We start from the raw sequence: 17,894 nt of genomic DNA on the forward strand, positions 1-17,894 counted from the left end.
GGGTGCAGAAGAGATTTACCAGGATGTTGCCTGGTATGGAGGGCATTAGCTATGAGGAGAGGTTGAATAAACTCGGTTTGTTCTCACTGGAACGACGGAGGTTGAGGGGCAACCTGATAGAAGTCTACAAAATTATGAGGGGCACAGACAGAGTGGATAGTCAGAGGCTTTTTCCCAGGGTAGAGGGGTCAATTACTAGGGGGCATAGGTTTAAGGTGCGAGGGACAAGGTTTAGAGGAGATGTACGAGACAAGATTTTTACACAGGGGGTAGTGGGTGCCTGGAACTCGCTGCTGGAGGAGGTGGTGGAAGCAGGGATGATAGTGACGTTTAAGGGGCATCTTGACAAATACATGAATAGGATGGGAATTGAGGGATACAGACCCCAGAAGTGTAGAAGATTTTAGTTTAGATAGGCAGCATGGTCGGCACAGGCTTGGAGGGCCGAAGGGCCTGTTCCTGTGCTGTACTTTTCTTTGTTCTTTGTGGTCGTGGCCAAACAGATCTGTCCATTTTGAGATAGATTTGCTGTTGTGTCCCGTGCATTCACAGTCAAATCCACCAATGTTAAGCAGATGCTCTTCTCTGACCACTACCTCTTACTGGCTGACTGTCATTTACAGGAAGACCAGAGGATCGGTAGGGGGACAAGGAAGCTGAATGTGGGTCTGTTGACCCCAGAGAACATTGAGGAAATCAAAAGGGTTTACAAAGGTTGGAGAACTGTGAAACCCCTTGTTAAGTCTCCAACACACTGGTGGGAAGTAACCAAGACAAACATCAAGAGGTTTTTCATCCTCAAAAGTGTTAGAAGGCTAGAGAAGAACAGAGGGAAATGTCCCTCCTCCAGAAAATCAAGCTGAATCTGCTTTGGCTGTAAGAGGTGTCGAGCCTCGCTCTTTGCCTGTGAAGCCTCCAAGATCATCTTCCAGTCCAGAATCCGCTCCATGGAGCAGGATGAGATGTGCTCACGTTTCTTCTTCCAAAAGGCACAGAGAAGAGAGATCTGTGATCAGCAGCTTGAAGGAAGAAGACGGTTCGGTAACATCATCGCAGTCTGACAGTGCGGATCAGCAAATCCTTTTATACCAGATTGTACAACATGATGCCCACAGATACGACAGTGTCTCGGTCTTGTCCGTTGCCACAGAGATCTTAGACAACAGCAGAAGCAAAATACTGCAGATGCTGGAAAACTGAACTAAAAACAGAAAATGCTGGAAAATCTCAGCAGGTCTGGCAGCATCTGTAGAGAGAGAGAAACAGAGTTAACGTTTCATTGGTGGATAAAGGAATAGCAGGGCTATTACCTCTAGAATGCACATCTTGTGCTACGTGAGAACTCCAGGATGCTTCCTGTGCCCTGGTAGCCATTTGTGCAGCAAATGCCATTGCAAGGGAGGAGGGGGGAGGGGAGGGGGGAAGGGGAGGGAGGAGGGGGGGAAGGGGAGGGAGGAGGGGGGGAAGGGGAGGGAGGAGGGGGGGAAGGGGAGGGAGGCGGGGGGAAGGGGAGGGAGGAGGGGGGGAAGGGGAGGGAGGAGGGGGGGAAGGGGAGGGAGGGGGGGGGGAAGGGGAGGGAGGAGGGGGAAGGGGAGGGAGGAGGCGGGGAAGGGGAGGGAGGAGGGGGGGAAGGGGAGGGAGGAGGGGGGAAGGGGAGGGGTGGGGAAGGGGGAGGGAGGAGGGGGGAAGGGGAGGGGGGAAGGGGAGGGAGGAGGGGGGGAAAGAGAGGGAGGAGGGAGGAGGGGGGAAAGAGAGGGAGGAGGGGGGGAAAGAGAGGGAGGAGGGGGGGAAAGAGAGGGAGGAGGGGGGGAAAGAGAGGGAGGAGGGGGGGAAGGGGAGGGAGGAGGGGGGAAGGGGAGGGAGGAGGGGGGGAAGGGGAGGGAGGAGGGGGGAAGGGGAGGGAGGAGGGGGGAAGGGGAGGGAGGAGGGGGGGAAGGGGAGGGAGGAGGGGGGGAAGGGGAGGGAGGAGGGGGGGGAAGGGGAGGGAGGAGGGGGGGAAGGGGAGGGAGGAGGGGGGGAAGGGGAGGGAGGAGGGGGGAAGGGGGGGAGGAGGGGGGAAGGGGAGGGAGGAGGGGGGGAAAGGGGAGGGAGGAGGGGGAAGAGGAGGGGGGAAGGGGGGAAGGGGAGGGGGGAAAGGGGGGAAGGGGGGGAAGGGGAGGGGGAGGGGAGGAGAGGGGGGAGGGGGAGGGGGGGAGGGGGAGGGGAGGTGGAGGAGGGGGGAGAGGGAGATGGGGAGGGGGAGAGGGAGGGGAGATGGGGAGGGGGGAGAGGGAGGGGAGATGGGGAGGGGGAGAGGGAGGGGAGATGGGGAGAGGGAGGGGAGATGGGGAGGGGGAAGGGTGAGGGAGGGGAGAGAGGGTGGGGGAGGGGGAGGGGTGAGGGGGAGGGGAGAGGGAGGGGGAGGGGGGAGGGGTGAGGGGGGGAAGAGAGGGAGGGGGAGGGGAGAGGGAGGGGAGAGGGAGGGGGGGAGGGAGTCAACTCAGGCCAATTTAAAAGAGCAACTTGTAACTCACTCCCAGTGAGCCAGAGAAGAAGAGAAGACACAGCCAGAGTGAGACACAGCAGAGAGTGAGTTTGGGAATTTGAAGCTACGTGGGAATTCAAAGCTTGGGGGGAGGAGGTGCTTTTTATCCCTGGTAAGCGACTGGTAAGTAGTTTTTCTTTTTTCTTTTTCTTTTCATTGGTATATTTATTTATATTTTCTTCGGTTTTTTTTTGGAACTGTAGTTGTATAAGTTAACCGAAGGTTTAAGACATGGCAGGAGAGGGGAGGCTCGAGTGTGGCTCGAGAGATGGTGCAAGAGGGAGGGATTCAAATTCCTAGGGCATTGGAACCGGTTCTGGGGGACCAGTACAACCTGGACAGTCTGCACTTGGGCAGGACTGGAACCGATGTCCTAGGGGGGTTGTTTGCTAGAGCTGTTGGGGAGGGTTTAAACTAATGTGGCAGGGGGATGGGAACCAATGCAGGAAGTCGGAAGGTAGTAAAATAGGGACAGAAACAAAAGGCAGTAAGGGGGAATGTGTAAGGCAGAGAAGCCATAGTCAAAAATCAAAAGGGGTGACAGTACAAGGTACAGTGACTGAGGGGAGCTCAGTGAATAGGTCCAGTAATACTAAGGAATAAAACGGGAAGTAAAAACATAAATGGTAAGCGGCGCGGGAGGTTGTTACATGAAGATATGGGTTCAACGACAAGGAAAATTAGGAGAAAAGTTAATAGGAAATATAACTTAGGAGAGGTTACTGATCAGGGTGTTAAGATTAAAAATAGAGGTATAAAAGCCAACATAAGTGTACTTTACCTGAATGCTCGTAGTATTCGGAATATGGTAAATAAGTTGATGGCGCAAATCATCGTGAATGACTATGATTTAGTGGCCATTACTGAAACATGATTAAAGGATGGTCACGACTGGGAGTTAAATATCCGAGGGTATCAAACTATTCGGAAAGACAGAGTGGATGGTAAGGGAGGTGGTGTAGCTCTGTTATTTAAGGATGACATCCGGGCAATAGTAAGGGATGACATCGGTGCTATGGAGGATAAGGTTGAATCCATTTGGGTGGAAATAAGGAATAGTAAGGCGAAAATGTCACTGATAGGAGTAGTCTGTAAGCCACCAAATAGAAACATTATGGTGGGGCAGACAATAAACAAAGAAATAACTGATGCATGTAGAAATGGTACAGCAGTTATCATGGGGGATTTTAATCTACATGTCGATTGGTTTAACCAGGTCGGTCAAGGCAGCCTTAAGGAGTTTATAGAATGTATCCGCGATAATTTCCTCGAACAGTATGTAATGGAACCTACGAGGGAACAAGCTGTCCTAGATCTGGTCCTGTGTAATGAGACAGGATTGATTAATGATCTCATAGTTAGGGATCCTCTCGGAAGGAGCGATCACAATATGGTGGAATTTAAAATACAGATGGAGGGTGAGAAGGTAAAATCGAACACTCGTGTTTTGTGCTTAAACAAAGGAGATCACAATGGGATGAGAGAAGAGCTAGCTAAGGTAGACTGGGAGCAAAGACTTTATGGTGAAACAGTTGAGGAACATTGGAGAACCTTCCAAGCGATTTTTCATAGTGCTCAGCAAAGGTTTATACCAACAAAAAGGAAGCACAGTAGAAAGAGGGAACATCGACCGTGGCTATCTAAGGAAATAAGGGAGAGTATCAAATTGAAGGAAAAAGCATACAAAGTGGCAAAGATTAGTGGGAGACTAGAGGACTGGGAAATCTTTAGGGGGAAACAGAAAGCACCTAAAAAAGCTATAAAGAGTAAGATAGATTATGAGAGTAAACTTGCTCAGAATATAAAAGCAGATAGTAAAAGTTTCTACAAATATATAAAACAGAAAGAGTGGCTAAGGTAAATATTGGTCCTTTAGAGGATGAGAAGGGAGATTTAATAATGGGAGATGAGGAAATGACTGAGGAACTGAACAGGTTTTTTGGGTCGGTCTTCGCAGTGGAAGACACAAATAACATGTCAGTGACTGATAGAAATGAGGCTATGACAGGTGAGGACCTTGAGATGATTGTTATCACTAAGGAGGTAGTGATGGGCAAGCTAATGGTGCTAAAGGTAGACAAGTCTCCTGGCCCTAATGGAATGCATCCCAGAGTGCTAAAAGAGATGGCGAGGGAAATTGCAAATGCACTAGTGATAATTTACCAAAATTCACTAGACTCTGGGGTGGTCCCAGCGGATTGGAAATTAGCAAACGTGACACCACTGTTTAAAAAAGGAGGGAGGCAGAAAGCGGGTAATTATAGGCCAGTGAGCTTAACTTCGGTAGTAGGGAAGATGCTGGAATCTATCATCAAGGAAGAAATAGCGTTGCATCTGGATGGAAATTGTCTCATTGGGCAGACGCAGCATGGATTCATAAAGGGCAGGTCGTGCCTAATTAATTTAGTGGAATATTTTGAGGACATTACCAGTGCGGTAGATAACGGGGTGCCAATGGATGTGGTATATCTGGAATTCCAGAAAGCCTTTGACAAACTGTCACACAAAAGGTTGCTGCATAAGATAAATATGCATTGCATTAAGGGTAAAGTAGTAGCATGGATAGAGGATTGGTTAATTAATAGAAAGCAAAGAGTGGGGATTAATGGATGTTTCTCTGGTTGGCAATCAGTCGCTAGTGGTGTCTCTCAGGGATCAGTGTTGGGCCCACAATTGTTCACAATTTACATAGATGATTTGGAGTTGGGGACCAAGTGCAATGTGTCCAAGTTTGCAGATGACACTAAGATGAGTGGTGAAGCAAAAAGTGCAGAGGATAACGGAAACCTGCAGAGGGATTTGGATAGGTTAAGTGAATGGGCTAGGGTCTGGCAGATGGAATACAATGTTGACAAATGTGAGGTTATCCATTTTGGTAGGAATAACAGCAAAAGGGATTATTATTTAAATGATAAAATATTCAAACATGCTGCTGTGCAGAGAGACCTGGGTGTGCTAGTGCATGAGTCGCAAAAAGTTGGTTTACAGGTGATTAAGAAGGCAAATGGAATTTTGTCCTTCATTGCTAGAGGGATGGAGTTTAAGACTAGGGAGGTTATGCTGCAATTGTATAAAGTGTTAGTGAGGCCACACCTGGAGTATTGTGTTCCGTTTTGGTCTCCATACCTGAGGAAGGACGTATTGGCGCTGGAGGGTGTGAAGAGGAGATTCACTAGGTTAATCCCAGAGTTGAAGGGGTTGGATTATGAGGAGAGGTTGAGTAGACTGAGACTGTATTCGTTGGAATTTAGAAGGATGAGGGGGGGATCATAGAAACATATAAAATTATGAAGGAAATAGATAGGATAGATGCGGGCAGGTTGTTTCCACTGGCGGGTGAAAGCAGAACTTGGGGACATAGCCACAAAGTAAGGGGAAGTAGATTTAGGACTGAGTTTAGGAGGAACTTCTTCACCCAAAGGGTTGTGAATCTATGGAATTCCTTGCCCAGTGAAGCAGTTGAGGCTCCTTCATGAAATGTTTTTAAGATAAAGATAGATTGTTTTTTGAAGAATAAAGGGATTAAGGGTTATGGTGTTCGGGCCGGAAAATGGAGCTGAGTCCACAAAAGATCAGCCATGATCTCATTGAATGGCGGAGCAGGCTCGAGGGGCCAGATGGCCTACTCCTGCTCCTAGTTCTTATAAGTTATTAGATAGGATCAGAAGAAAGTAATAACATCTAAATCAGGGTTAATGTGCATGTATGTGTGGTTAATAAGGCTGATCAGTTAAAGGTGCAGATTGACATCTGGAAAAAAGGCATTGTGGCTATAACAAAGATTTGGCTCATAGAAGGGTAGGAATGGGTGTTAAATGTTCCAGGACACAAGGTGTTCAAGATCGATAGGAGAGGAAGTAAAGGGGGAGGAGTGATGGTATTGATTTAAGCGAGCATTAAGGACGGCATGGTGGCACAGTGGTTAGCACTGCTGCCTCAGAGACACGGATTAGATTCTGACCTTGGGTGACTGTCTGCGTGGGTTCACTCTGGGAGCTCCGATTTCCTCCCACAGTCCAAACATATGCAGGTTAGGTGTCTTGGCCATACTAAATTGCCCCTTAGTGTCCAACGGTTAGGTGGGGTTACAGGGATAGAGCGTGGACCGAGGTAGGGCGGTCTTTCGGAGGGTCGGTGCAGAGCTGATGGGCCGAATGGCCTCCTTCTGCACTGTAGGGATTCTATGATTCATTGCAGCATATCGCAGAGACAAGGACAGAATTGATTTAACTAGATCGAAGGAACCGAAAAATCCATAGCTTGGTGTGGACTATAGGCTGCCAACTAATGAAAACGCAAGCAAATTAAAGAGAGGTGAAAGATATTTAATACTGCGTACAGTTCTGGTCGCCACATTACCAAAAGGATGTGGTTGCTTTGGAGAAGGTGCAGAAGAGGTTCACCAGGATGTTGCCTGGTATGGAGGGCGCTAGTTATGAAGAGAGGTTCAGTAGATTAGGATTATTTTCATTAGAAAGACGGAGGTTGAAGGGGGACCTCATTGAGGTCTACAAAATCATGAGAGGTATAGACAGGATGGATAGCAAGAAGCTTTTTCCCAGAGTGGGGGACTCAATTACTAGGGGTCACGAGTTCAAGGTGAGAGGGGAAAAGTTTAAGGGAAATATGCGTGGAAAGTTCTTTACGCAGAGTGTGGTGGGTGCCTGGAACGCATTGCCGGCGGAGGTGGTAAAGGCGGGCACGATAGCGCCATTTAAGATGTATCTAGACAGATACATGAATGGGCAGGGAGCAGAGGGATCCTTAGAAAATAGGCAACAGTTTTAGATAGAGGATCTGGATCGGTGCAGGCTTGGAGGGCTGTTCCTGTGCTGTAATTTTTCTTTGTTCTTTATATATAAATAAATTACAGTGGGAGACTTTAATTATCTGGATATAGACTGAGATAGTAGTAGTGTAAAAGACAGACATGGGCAAGAGTTCTTCGTGTGCTGGGTATGAGGTGGTCCAAATGATCGAATATCAGAAGGAGAATATTTAGGGGACAGTGATCATTGCTGATCATGAAAAAGGACAAAATACAATCTAGAATCAGAATAATAAACTGAGGGATAGCCAATTTCAATGGAGTGATTTAAAAAAAAAATTTATGGGATGTGACCAGCATACATTGTTCATACCTAGTTACCCTTGAACTAAGTGGCTTGCCAGGCTATTTAAAGAGTCAACCACATTCCTGTGGGTCTGGCGGCCAGACCAGGTAAGGACGGCAGATTTCATTCCGTAAAGGACATTAGTGAACCAGATGGGTTTTTTACAACAATCGTTTCATGGTCATTGTTAAATTTTTAATTCCAGATTTTTATTGAATAAAAATTTCACTATCCGCCACGGTGGGATTTGATCCCAGGTCTCCAGATTACTAGTCCAGTGACAATACCACTACACCACCATCTCTTTGGAATCAAAGGTTAGCAGGAAAATGGTAGTTTGGGTGTTGTCAAGTATGTTCCCTTGAAAGGGAAAGGCAGGATAAATAAATCCAGAGCTCACTGGATGACAAAACAGAGTTTAAGATGAAGAAGAAAATTTATTTATTGACTGCAGCTCAGCCTTCAACACCATTTATTCCTACGAAACTCATCTCCAAACTCTGTGGCCTTGGCCTCAGCTCCTCCCTCTGCGACTGGATCCTGAACTTTCTAACCCACAGGCCACAATCATTAAGGATAGGCAACAACACCTCCTCCACGATCATCCTCAACACTGGTGCCCCACAAGGCTGTGTCCTCAGCCCCCCTACTATACTCCTTATACACCTATGACTGTGGCCAAATTCCCCTCCAACTCTATTTTCAAATTTGCTGATGACACCACCGCTGTGGGTCGGATTTCAAACAATGACGAGACAGAGTACAGGAATGAGATAGAGAATCTGATTAAATGGTGCAACGACATTAATCTCTCCCTCAATGTCAACAAAACAAAGGAGATTGTCATCGACTTCAGGAAGCATAGAGGAGAACATGCCCCTGTCTACATCAATGGGAACGAAGTAGAAACGGTCGTGAGCTTCAAGTTTTTAGGTGTCCAGATTACCAACAACCTGTCCTGGTCCCCCCCCCCATGCCGACACTATAGTTAAGAAATCCCACCAACGACTCTACTTTCTCAGATGACTAATGAAATTTGGCATGTCTGCTACGACTCTCACCAACTTTTACAGATGCACCAGAGAAAGCATTCTTTCTGGTTGTATCACAGCTTGGTATAGAGCCTGCTCTGCCCAAGACCGCAGGAAATTACAAAAGGTTGTTAATGTAGCCCAATCCATCACGCAAACCAGCTTCCCTCCATTGACTTTGTCTACAATTCCCGCTGCCTCAGAAAGGACCCCACGCACCCCGGACAGACTCTCTTCCACTTTCTTCCGTCAGGAAAAAGATACAAAAGTTTGAGGTCACGGACCAACCGACTCAAGAACAGCTTCTTCCCTACTGCCATCAGACTTTTGAATGGACCTACCTCGTATTAAGTTGATCTTTTCACTACACGCTAGCTATCACTGTAACATTACATTCTGCAGTCTCTCCTTCCCTATGTACGGTATGCATTGTTTGTTCAGCATGCAAGAAACAATACATTTCACTGTATACTAATACATGTGACAATAATAATCAAATCAAATCAAAAAGGTTTGCTTCTGACAGATGTTAGGTGGATAATACAACCGAGAATCAGACTGAATATAGAAGATTCAGCAGGAAAATAAGACCATAAGACATACGAGCAGGACTAGGCCATTCGGCCCATCAAGTCTGTTCCGCCATTCAATCATGGCTCATATGTTTCTCATCCCCATTCTCCTGCCTTCTCCCCATAACCCCTGATAAGACATGGGAACATAAATAAATAATCAATAAGAGAAGCAAACAGGAAGTGTGAAAAGTGACCGGCAGCTAACATAAAGGGAATCCCAAAGTTTTGTATAGGCATATAAATACTAGAAGGGTGGTAAAAGGAGTAGGGTCGATTCGGGACCAAAAAGGGGATTTATGCGTGCAGCATACCTAAGGTAATAAATAACTACTTTGCATCCTTCTTTACTAAGGAAGAAGATGTTACCCAGGCCACGGTGAAAGAGGAGGTAATTAATACATCAGCATGGTTTAAAATGGCTACGGAAAAGGTATTAGATAGACTGTCTAAATTTAAAGTTGATAACTTTGGACTATTATTTAAATGGTAAACAAATTGCAGCTTGCTGCTGAGCAGAGGGACCTGGGTGTCCTTGTGCATGAATCACAAAAAGTTGGTTTTCAAGTGCAGCAGGTAATTAAGAAGGCAAATGGAATGTTGTCCTTCGTTGCTAGAGGGATGGAGTTTAAAACCAGGGAGGCTATGTTGCAGCTATATAGGCTGCTGGTAAGGCCACACCTGGAGTACTGTGTACAGTTTTGGTCTCCTTATTTGAGAAAGGACGTACTGGCACTGGAGGGGGTACAGAGGAGATTCACTTGGTTGATTCCGGAGTTGAGAGGATTGGCTTATGAGGAGAGACTAAGTAGACTGGGACTATACTCAATGGAATTTAGAAGAATGAGGGGGGGATCTGATAGAAACAGTCAATTTAAGTTCAGTGGTGGGGGAACCTTGAGAAACAATGACCGGGATTCTCCACTCCCCACCGTTAAGATCGCAAATCTCGATCAGGTGGAGAATCCTGTGGTGGCCCAAAAGCAGGATCGGCGGCAGACCCGTTCCCCAGTTTCCGGTCCCGCCATAGCGACATAGAGACATAGCGGGCTTCCGCTGCAATCTGTACCATGTAAATAATAGTCCAAAGTTATCAACTTTAAACAGCTGGTATGCATTAATTTTAATGTGATTAACGGGCTAGTAGACCAAATCTCCCCCCCCTCCCCCCCCCCCCAAGTCCAGTTATGCCCTGACCTCTCCTCCCAGCAGGAATACCACCAGGCAGACAAGCACTGTCCTGGCATGATGGACCCCGAGGGGAGGAGGGGGGGGGGGGGGGGGGGTCAAGGATATTAGTCCAATGCTCATGTGCCCCTCTGCCGCTGCCAGGCTGCAGAGGAAGGGTCCGCTAAGGGTCCTGGGCTTGGGCTGCGGCTAAGGGGTTGACGCTGGGATCCTCCCCCAGGATGGGGGTCCAGCGTTTGGGGACTGCCTGTTCCAGTTTGGGAAACCTGAAGGTCACTCTTGGCATGGTGATGTCAGGCAGCCCTCTGTTCAAAATCAGCATCCTTGTCCGAACTGTGATCTTCTCACTCTGAACTGCTCTGCCTGGCAGCTAATGAGCAGATCAGACAGTTCATTGAAGATACAAACCCAGAAATGCTCATTCGGAGAAAGAGCGCAAACATGACGGGCCAAGTGGCCTCCTCTGTACTGGACAATTCTGTGATAAGTCAATGATGTTAAAATCATGGTGGCACAGTGGTTAGCACTGCTGTCTCACAGCGTCAGGGACCCGGGTTCAATTCCGGCCTTGGGTGACTGTGCGTAGTTTACACGTTCTCCCCATGTTTGCGTGGGTTTCCTCCCACAGTCCAAAGATGTATAAATACCCCAGGCTAGATTTTTCTGCCTTTGCCCATTCGGTCCAAAGAAATGCACTTAATTTGTAAAAGGATCCTATTTCCTTTCTGCGACACCTCAGGAACTAGTGTGTTGGGCAACACAGACAGTAAAATCAGGCCCTGTATCTCCTGGTGTATCTAAAGTCCAAATGAGTCCAACACCTATTGATATTTACAGTGGGCTCAATTTTCCGTCCCCCTACGGAGTGCTTCGCACCGGTGCTGGAGGCCTGCCATTGGCCAATGGTGGGATCTTCTGATTCTGACCCTGCCAAAGAGATTTCCCATTATATGTGTCCCCGCTGCCGGGGAACCCATGCTGGGGGTTCATTGTCGGCCGGACCGGGAGATCACATCTGCAGGAACAGCTGGAAAATTCTAGCCAGCATAACCACCTGGTGTTAAGTTCAACAGATGCTCAATTCGCCAACACGTTAAACATTATTTTAATTTTAATTGGAAAGATGTAATGCAATGTCCACTTTATTAGGAAGTATAAGGGAAGATTTTGCACTTCATGATAGAAAACCTTGTGGCCCAAATCCTGATTTTGATCCATTCGGTTTACTGGACAGGAAATCATATTCTGGAGGTGTGACATTTCCTGACATGCACTCCTGGCAAAAGAGAAAACTGTCCAATAATTTTCAAACATCTGGAGCGGGATTCTCCCCTACCTGACAGGGCGGGCTGTACCGGCACCGAGGAGTGGCGTGAACCACTCCGGCGTCGGGCCGTCCGGAAGGTGCGGAATCCTCTGCAACTTCAGGGGCTAGGCCGCCGCCGGAGTGTTTCGCACCGCGCCAACTGCCGGCAAAGGGCCTCCGCCGGCCAGTGCACGTTGGCGCATGCGCAGGGAGATTCTTCTCCACACTGGCCATGACGGAGGTTGACAGCAGCTGGTGCGGAGGGAAAGAGTGCCCCCACGGCACAGGCCCGCCCGCGGATCGGTGGGCCCCGATTGCGGGCCAGGCCGCCATGGGGGCACCTCCCGGGGCCAGATCCCCCCCTCTCCGAGGACTCTGCAGGTCGCCCGTAGAGCCAGGTCCCGCCGGTACGGTCCTGGTTTGATTTACACCGGCGGGACAAGCCGAAAACGGACAGCCACTCGGCCCATCGTGGGCTGGAGAATCGCCGGGGGGGGGGTCGCTGCCAGCGGCCGCAGACCGGCACGGCGCAATTCCCGCCCCCGCCAAAACACCGGCGCCGGAGAATATGGCAGCCGGCATTGGAGTGGCGGGGCGGGATTCACCCCCCCCCCCCCCCCCGCCGGCGATTCTCCAACCCGGTGGCGGGTCAACGAATCCCGCCCCTGAATGTTCAGAGCAGGTCGAAGGGCAAAATGACCTCCTGTTTCTAAGTCCTATGTGAAAGATTTAAAACAGAGAAGTTGGGTAGAGGATCGTGGAATTCCACCTTCTCTCATCACCCTCTGTGTAAAGACATTTTCTCACCTCCACTGTAATTTCTGTGATTATCTTCAACCTGTGGCCTCTCATTACCATTTCACTGACCAGGACAAACAGTTTACAGTACCTTTTCGTAACCCATCATAATCTTGTAGAGCTTCTAGGCTCCAAAGGTAAAATCCCTGACATTTCAAATTTCTCCTCCAAAACTGTCATCCTTGGGAACACCGAATGAATCTATTATTTATGTCCTTTGGCAGTCTTCACATAAATTGGCCATGGTCTAATTGAATAACGGATCAAATCGGCCATGGTGTAATTCACTGACGGATCAAATCGGCCATGGTGTAATTCACTGACGGATCAAATTAACCATGGTGTAATTGAATGACGGATCAAGAGGCAAATGGCCTAAACCTATTCCTCACTATAATTTACCATACTATTCAATGTGAACAAATTTGTACAGGCTTAGAGGGCCGAAGGGCCTGTTCCTGTGCTGTATTGTTCTTTGTTTCCTCAATTTTTAAACTCAAAAGCTGAACTCAGAACTTCTGCAAAGCCATTGATTGCGGAACTGCGACCAATGTGGATAATTAAGTAGCCTGGCTAGCCTTGAAGTGTAGTAGGTAAATTGTGAGGATTAATGAGCTGCACAGCAGGACAATATTGAAAGATTGGTATCATTTGTTACTACTCAGATGTCAGTAGAGTTCCTGGGCCAGTATTCCAGAGGCTGGGACTAACAATCGCAGAGTTGAGTTCAAATCTCACCGTTTGAGAATTTGAATTCACTTTCAAAAATTTGGAAGTAAAGTATAACTGGTATCATTAAAAGTGACCGTGAACTCTCAGGTTGTCACAACAATTGTCCTTTAGTGAAGGATACATCTCCTATCTTGAATGTGATCAATCAAGCCACTCAATTTGATTAAATAAATCGCGATCAATAGTTTAGGAAGAAGGCCTACTTAGAGATGGGCGATAAATATTGGTCCTGCCTGTGATGCCACTTCCTGAGAATTCATTTTGAATGTGGGATTTGTAATAATGAGGAAAATCGGGCAGAGAAAAATAATAGGGGAGAAATTATACTTACTACATAGAATTGCAGAGCATTAGGGATCCAGCACCTTTAAGAAATAATCAAACTACTTGGATCGAAAATTTATTGACTAATGCTTTATCTTCATTCTGTAATTATAGATGGTGCTGAATGTTTACAGGCAGTCAATCAGTGAGTATTTTTGTTTGTTTTCTTGCAATTTAGTACAGGTACCTGCCTCAATAAGAAGCTCTATGGGATGTGCGACCTGTTTAAGGGTTCTTCTGGATTGTAAAAACATGATCATCCTGGTTGCAGAGATGTCTGTCCTGGTTAGTGTGACCTCTCATTACCATCTCACTGACCAGGAGAAACAGTTTACAGTACCTTTTCGTAACCCATCATAATCTTGAAGACTTTCTTGGCTCCAAAGATAAAATCCCTGACATTTCAAATTTCTCAGATGCTATCTGAACGCGTTCAACAGTTAATGGTTCCACCTGATGCTGTTGGGACACGTGTGCTCATGAGGACTCAGTTGTCACTGTGATTGATCAGGAATAGTCGAACAAAGTCAGCTTTTCAATCTGGAGAGGAAGCACACGGGGGGGGGGGGGGGGAATTCTCCTTTGTGATCCTGCCCAAAATTGATGGAGGACGAGGGAAACTCTCTCTCCCGCTGCCCCCACCAGGACCACTGCTGGCCACTCGTTCCCTGCCTGCTGCATGGAAATGGCATGTTCTTCTATTTTAACACTTGTTCCCCTTTAAACTTCTTCACCACAACCTTCTGGTGCTGCAGGGAAATGGGTCGAGTTGAGGTGGATCCAGAGGGGCAGGAAGAAGTCTTGGTATGTCTGAACTTTGCCCCAAAGAGGAGAATCTGCCACTTCTTTTTATCTGGTATGCAATTTCTTGACGGACGAGGAAAACTCCCAAGAAAAGAAAGGAAATGTGAGTGATGGAAAAGTCCTGGAACTCAAACACGTAGAACCTTGGCTGGGAGTCCAGTGCTGAGCTCTTTCAACTACCAGACCTCTGAAGTTCCACTTTCAAATTTCAGAGTACATCCTGTCTTCATTGGTGACCTCAAAGATGCTTGATGCTTGGATATTTTTACTATATAAAATATCTGTCTTGCAGATCTCTCATCAGTGAAGAAATTAGAGATTTGCTACTTGAATATGAGAAACGTTATGAAGCTATGGTATGTCATTCATATCCTTGTATCTACAGATGAACAATAACCATCTGTATCATTGCGATGTCACTTACACCTTTGAGGTGATTTCTACTGTTATTGTTCCAATTGGCTTTATTTTATAGGATATGCTGTCATGTAAAATGTCATTGTTTCTAGTTTGCGCTTTGAAGGTGTAAGCTCCAAAGGTTCACTGGTCTGATAGATGTTCCAATGCAGGAAGAAAAAAAATAGTAGATGTTAATAGAGTTGAGTGTATGGTGTAAAGTAAAGTTGTCACAGTCCCAGATGACCATAGGCCTTTGACAGGGAGAGCTGACTGGTGGTGATTTAACCTGAGGATCACACCACATCTCAGGCAAGGGGCAAGGTTGAGAAGGTGGGGCCTTCAAGGATAACCTCAGCCGGGAATTGAACCTGTGCTGCTGGCCTTGCTCTGCATCACAAACCAGCTGTTCAGCCAACTGAGCTAAACCGACTCAGTGAGATACCATTCATAAAGAATGTATGCTGCTGTGGATAGGGATTCAAAAAAGCATACAGGGGAAGGAGAGATTGTTAGTGACAGCATACAGTACATATATGCCTCTCTCCTTTTTCTGCTTTTTGCAGCAGCTGATTTAAAAAAAAAGAGACAACAACATTTAGCTAGAAGTAGAAAAAACAAAGCAAGGTTTCTCGATTCCTGATAACAGTACTGACTGGAACCAAGTAACTTATTTCCTGAGAAATGTTCTAGATTACTGAAAAGTGCATCTTTCTCCTATTCAGAGGCTATTCTTGAGATTGCCTCTCGTGGTGGTATAGTGGGTGGAAGAATAAGGCCAAAGAAGGAAAGGCCTGTAGAAGCTGCAATCCCTGCTGCTCCTAATTGCATTATCTCAGAATCTAGATTGAAGGAGGGGCTCTGTGGAGAACTCCTTGGTGATTCTTGAGCCATCTTTAGTGTTTTGAGGAAGAATTGAAAGTGAAACCTGACTGGACCTGGACGCGTAAACATGCCCCTTCCATCAGTACCGGCATGAATATGTCAGTGGTCAAACATTTATCTCCCCTTTCCCTACAACCACCCCAATCAGACAGAACCATAGGCAGTAATGCATTTTGGAAGGTCTAATACAGGAGGGGAATATACAGTGATTGGTAAAACCCTCAAGAGTATTGACTGTCAGAGAGATCTAGGTGTACAGGTCCACAGGTCACTGAAAGGGGAAACACAGGTGGAGAAGGTAGTCAGGAAGGCATATGGCATGCTTGCCTTCATTGGCTGCGGCATTGAGTATAAAAATTGGCAAGTCATGTTGCAGCTGTATAGAACCTTAGTTAGGCCACACTTGGAGTATATTATTCAATTCTGGTCGCCACACTACCGGAAGGATGTGGAGGCTTTAGAGAGGGTGCAGAAGAGATTTACCAGGATGTTGCCTGGTATGGAGGGCATTAGCTATGAGGAGAGGTTGAATAAACCTGGTTTGTTCTCACTGGAACGAGGGAGGTTGAGGGGCATCCTGATAGAGGTCTACAAAAGTATGAGGGGCATAGACAGAGTGGATAGTCAGAGACTTTTTCCCAGGGTAGAGGGGTCAATTACTAGGGGGCATAGGTTTAAGGTGCAAGGGGCAAGGTTTAAAGGAGATGTACGAGACAAGTTTTTACACAGAGGGTAGTGGGTGCCTGGAACTCGCTGCCGGAGGAGGTGGTGGAAGCAGGGACGATAGTGAAGTTTAAGGGGCATCTTGACAAATACATGAATAGGATGGGAATAAAGGAATACGGACCCCAGAAGTGTAGAAGATTTTAGTTTTGACGGGCAGCATGGTCAGCGCAGGCTCGGAGGGCCGAAGGTCCTGTTCCTGTGCTGTATTTTTCTTTGTTCTTTGTAAATCCGACCGTGAACTTCAACAAGCTTTCAAATCATTGTTCAGGAAAGAGAACAGTAAGAAGTCTTACAACACCAAGTTGAAATGAAATGAAAAATGAAATGAAAATCGCTTATTGTCACAAGTAGGCTTCAATGAAGTTACTGTGAAAAGCCCCTAGTCGCAACATTCCAGCGCCTGTTCGGGGAGGCTGGTACGGGAATTGAAGTGTGCTGCTGGCCTGCCTTGGTCTGCTTTAAAAGCCAGCGATTTAGCCCAGTGTGCTAAACCAGCCCCAAGTTAAAGTCCAACAGGTTTATTTGGAATCACAACCTTTTGGAGCGCTGCTCCTTCAGTGATGGAGCTGCGCTCCGAAAGCTAATGATTCGAAACAAACCTGTTGGACTTTAACTTGGTGTTGTAAGACTTCTTACTCTGCTCACCCCAGTCCATCGCCGGCATCTCTGGGAGGTATTAAATCAGTTTGATTGGCAATGGGCTGGGGTAAACAAATAGTGATTTTTGGATGATACGTTTTATAGGCAGGCTCGAGCATTAAATACAGTGAATTTAATACTAATGAAAATATCTATGAAAACAAATATATGCACTCTTAAGTAAATACGGTAATCAAATGTTATTCTTGATTGTAATTCTGCTTCCTCTAATTTTGGTCTCAATATTTAGGAAAAGGAAAGGAAGCATCTCAAAACAAAGGCAAGATTCCTGAAGGTAGATTGATTTGTAAATATATTTATGTTACTATCAAAAGGAATTCAGGTCATCTGGTCCTTGTTCCTGCCTAAAGGACAGTAAAAATTAGAAATTCCAATACGCAAACTACCAGTTTCTAATCTCATTTGTACCATCTGTGGGATTGTTGAACAAGAATGAAGTACAGGAAACACTGCCGATTAAGTTAACTGAGGCAGCTATAACACCTTGTTTTTTAAGAATGGCATCTTTGATCCAGGAATGATGTATGGTGCAGTGGGATCTGAAGATGAAAATAAAGCAGAAAATCTAAGTCATTCCTCTGTTATGGCATGACTTCAATAAGTAGCAGTCACAAGTTGATGTCTAGGAGCAAAATGCATTGCTGAGGAAGGGGGAAGTGAGTCAGAAATGTTGGGTGGGGTCTTACCATATTTTTTCAAAATGCCAGGTTTAGACTGAAAACCAGGCTGTTCAATTGTACAGACCAGTATTCTGAGATTGTGAACCTCTCTGAGTAAAAGATCATGAGTGGGCAGGGTTTATGCCCTTACGCTGGCAGGGTGGGGCCTGATAGA

At 46.6% G+C, this 17,894-nt stretch overlaps 1 protein-coding gene across 18 annotated transcripts in view; it reads left to right on the forward strand.

Annotated features, from left to right (window-relative positions):
* LOC119958254 (CAP-Gly domain-containing linker protein 1-like) overlaps positions 1-17,894 on the forward strand; it is a 113,656-nt gene that overhangs the window by 55,642 nt on the left and 40,120 nt on the right. For all 18 annotated transcript variants that reach the window (XM_038786685.1, XM_038786683.1, XM_038786686.1 and 15 more), the window contains 4 exons: positions 9,597-9,632; positions 13,704-13,734; positions 14,686-14,749; positions 17,290-17,334. In XM_038786685.1, the coding sequence (XP_038642613.1) occupies positions 9,597-9,632; positions 13,704-13,734; positions 14,686-14,749; positions 17,290-17,334 (176 nt within the window). The remainder of the gene's footprint in view (positions 1-9,596; positions 9,633-13,703; positions 13,735-14,685; positions 14,750-17,289; positions 17,335-17,894) is intronic.

The sequence above is a fragment of the Scyliorhinus canicula genome, chromosome 28 (assembly GCF_902713615.1).
Source record: "Scyliorhinus canicula chromosome 28, sScyCan1.1, whole genome shotgun sequence".
Lineage (NCBI taxonomy): Eukaryota > Metazoa > Chordata > Chondrichthyes > Carcharhiniformes > Scyliorhinidae > Scyliorhinus > Scyliorhinus canicula.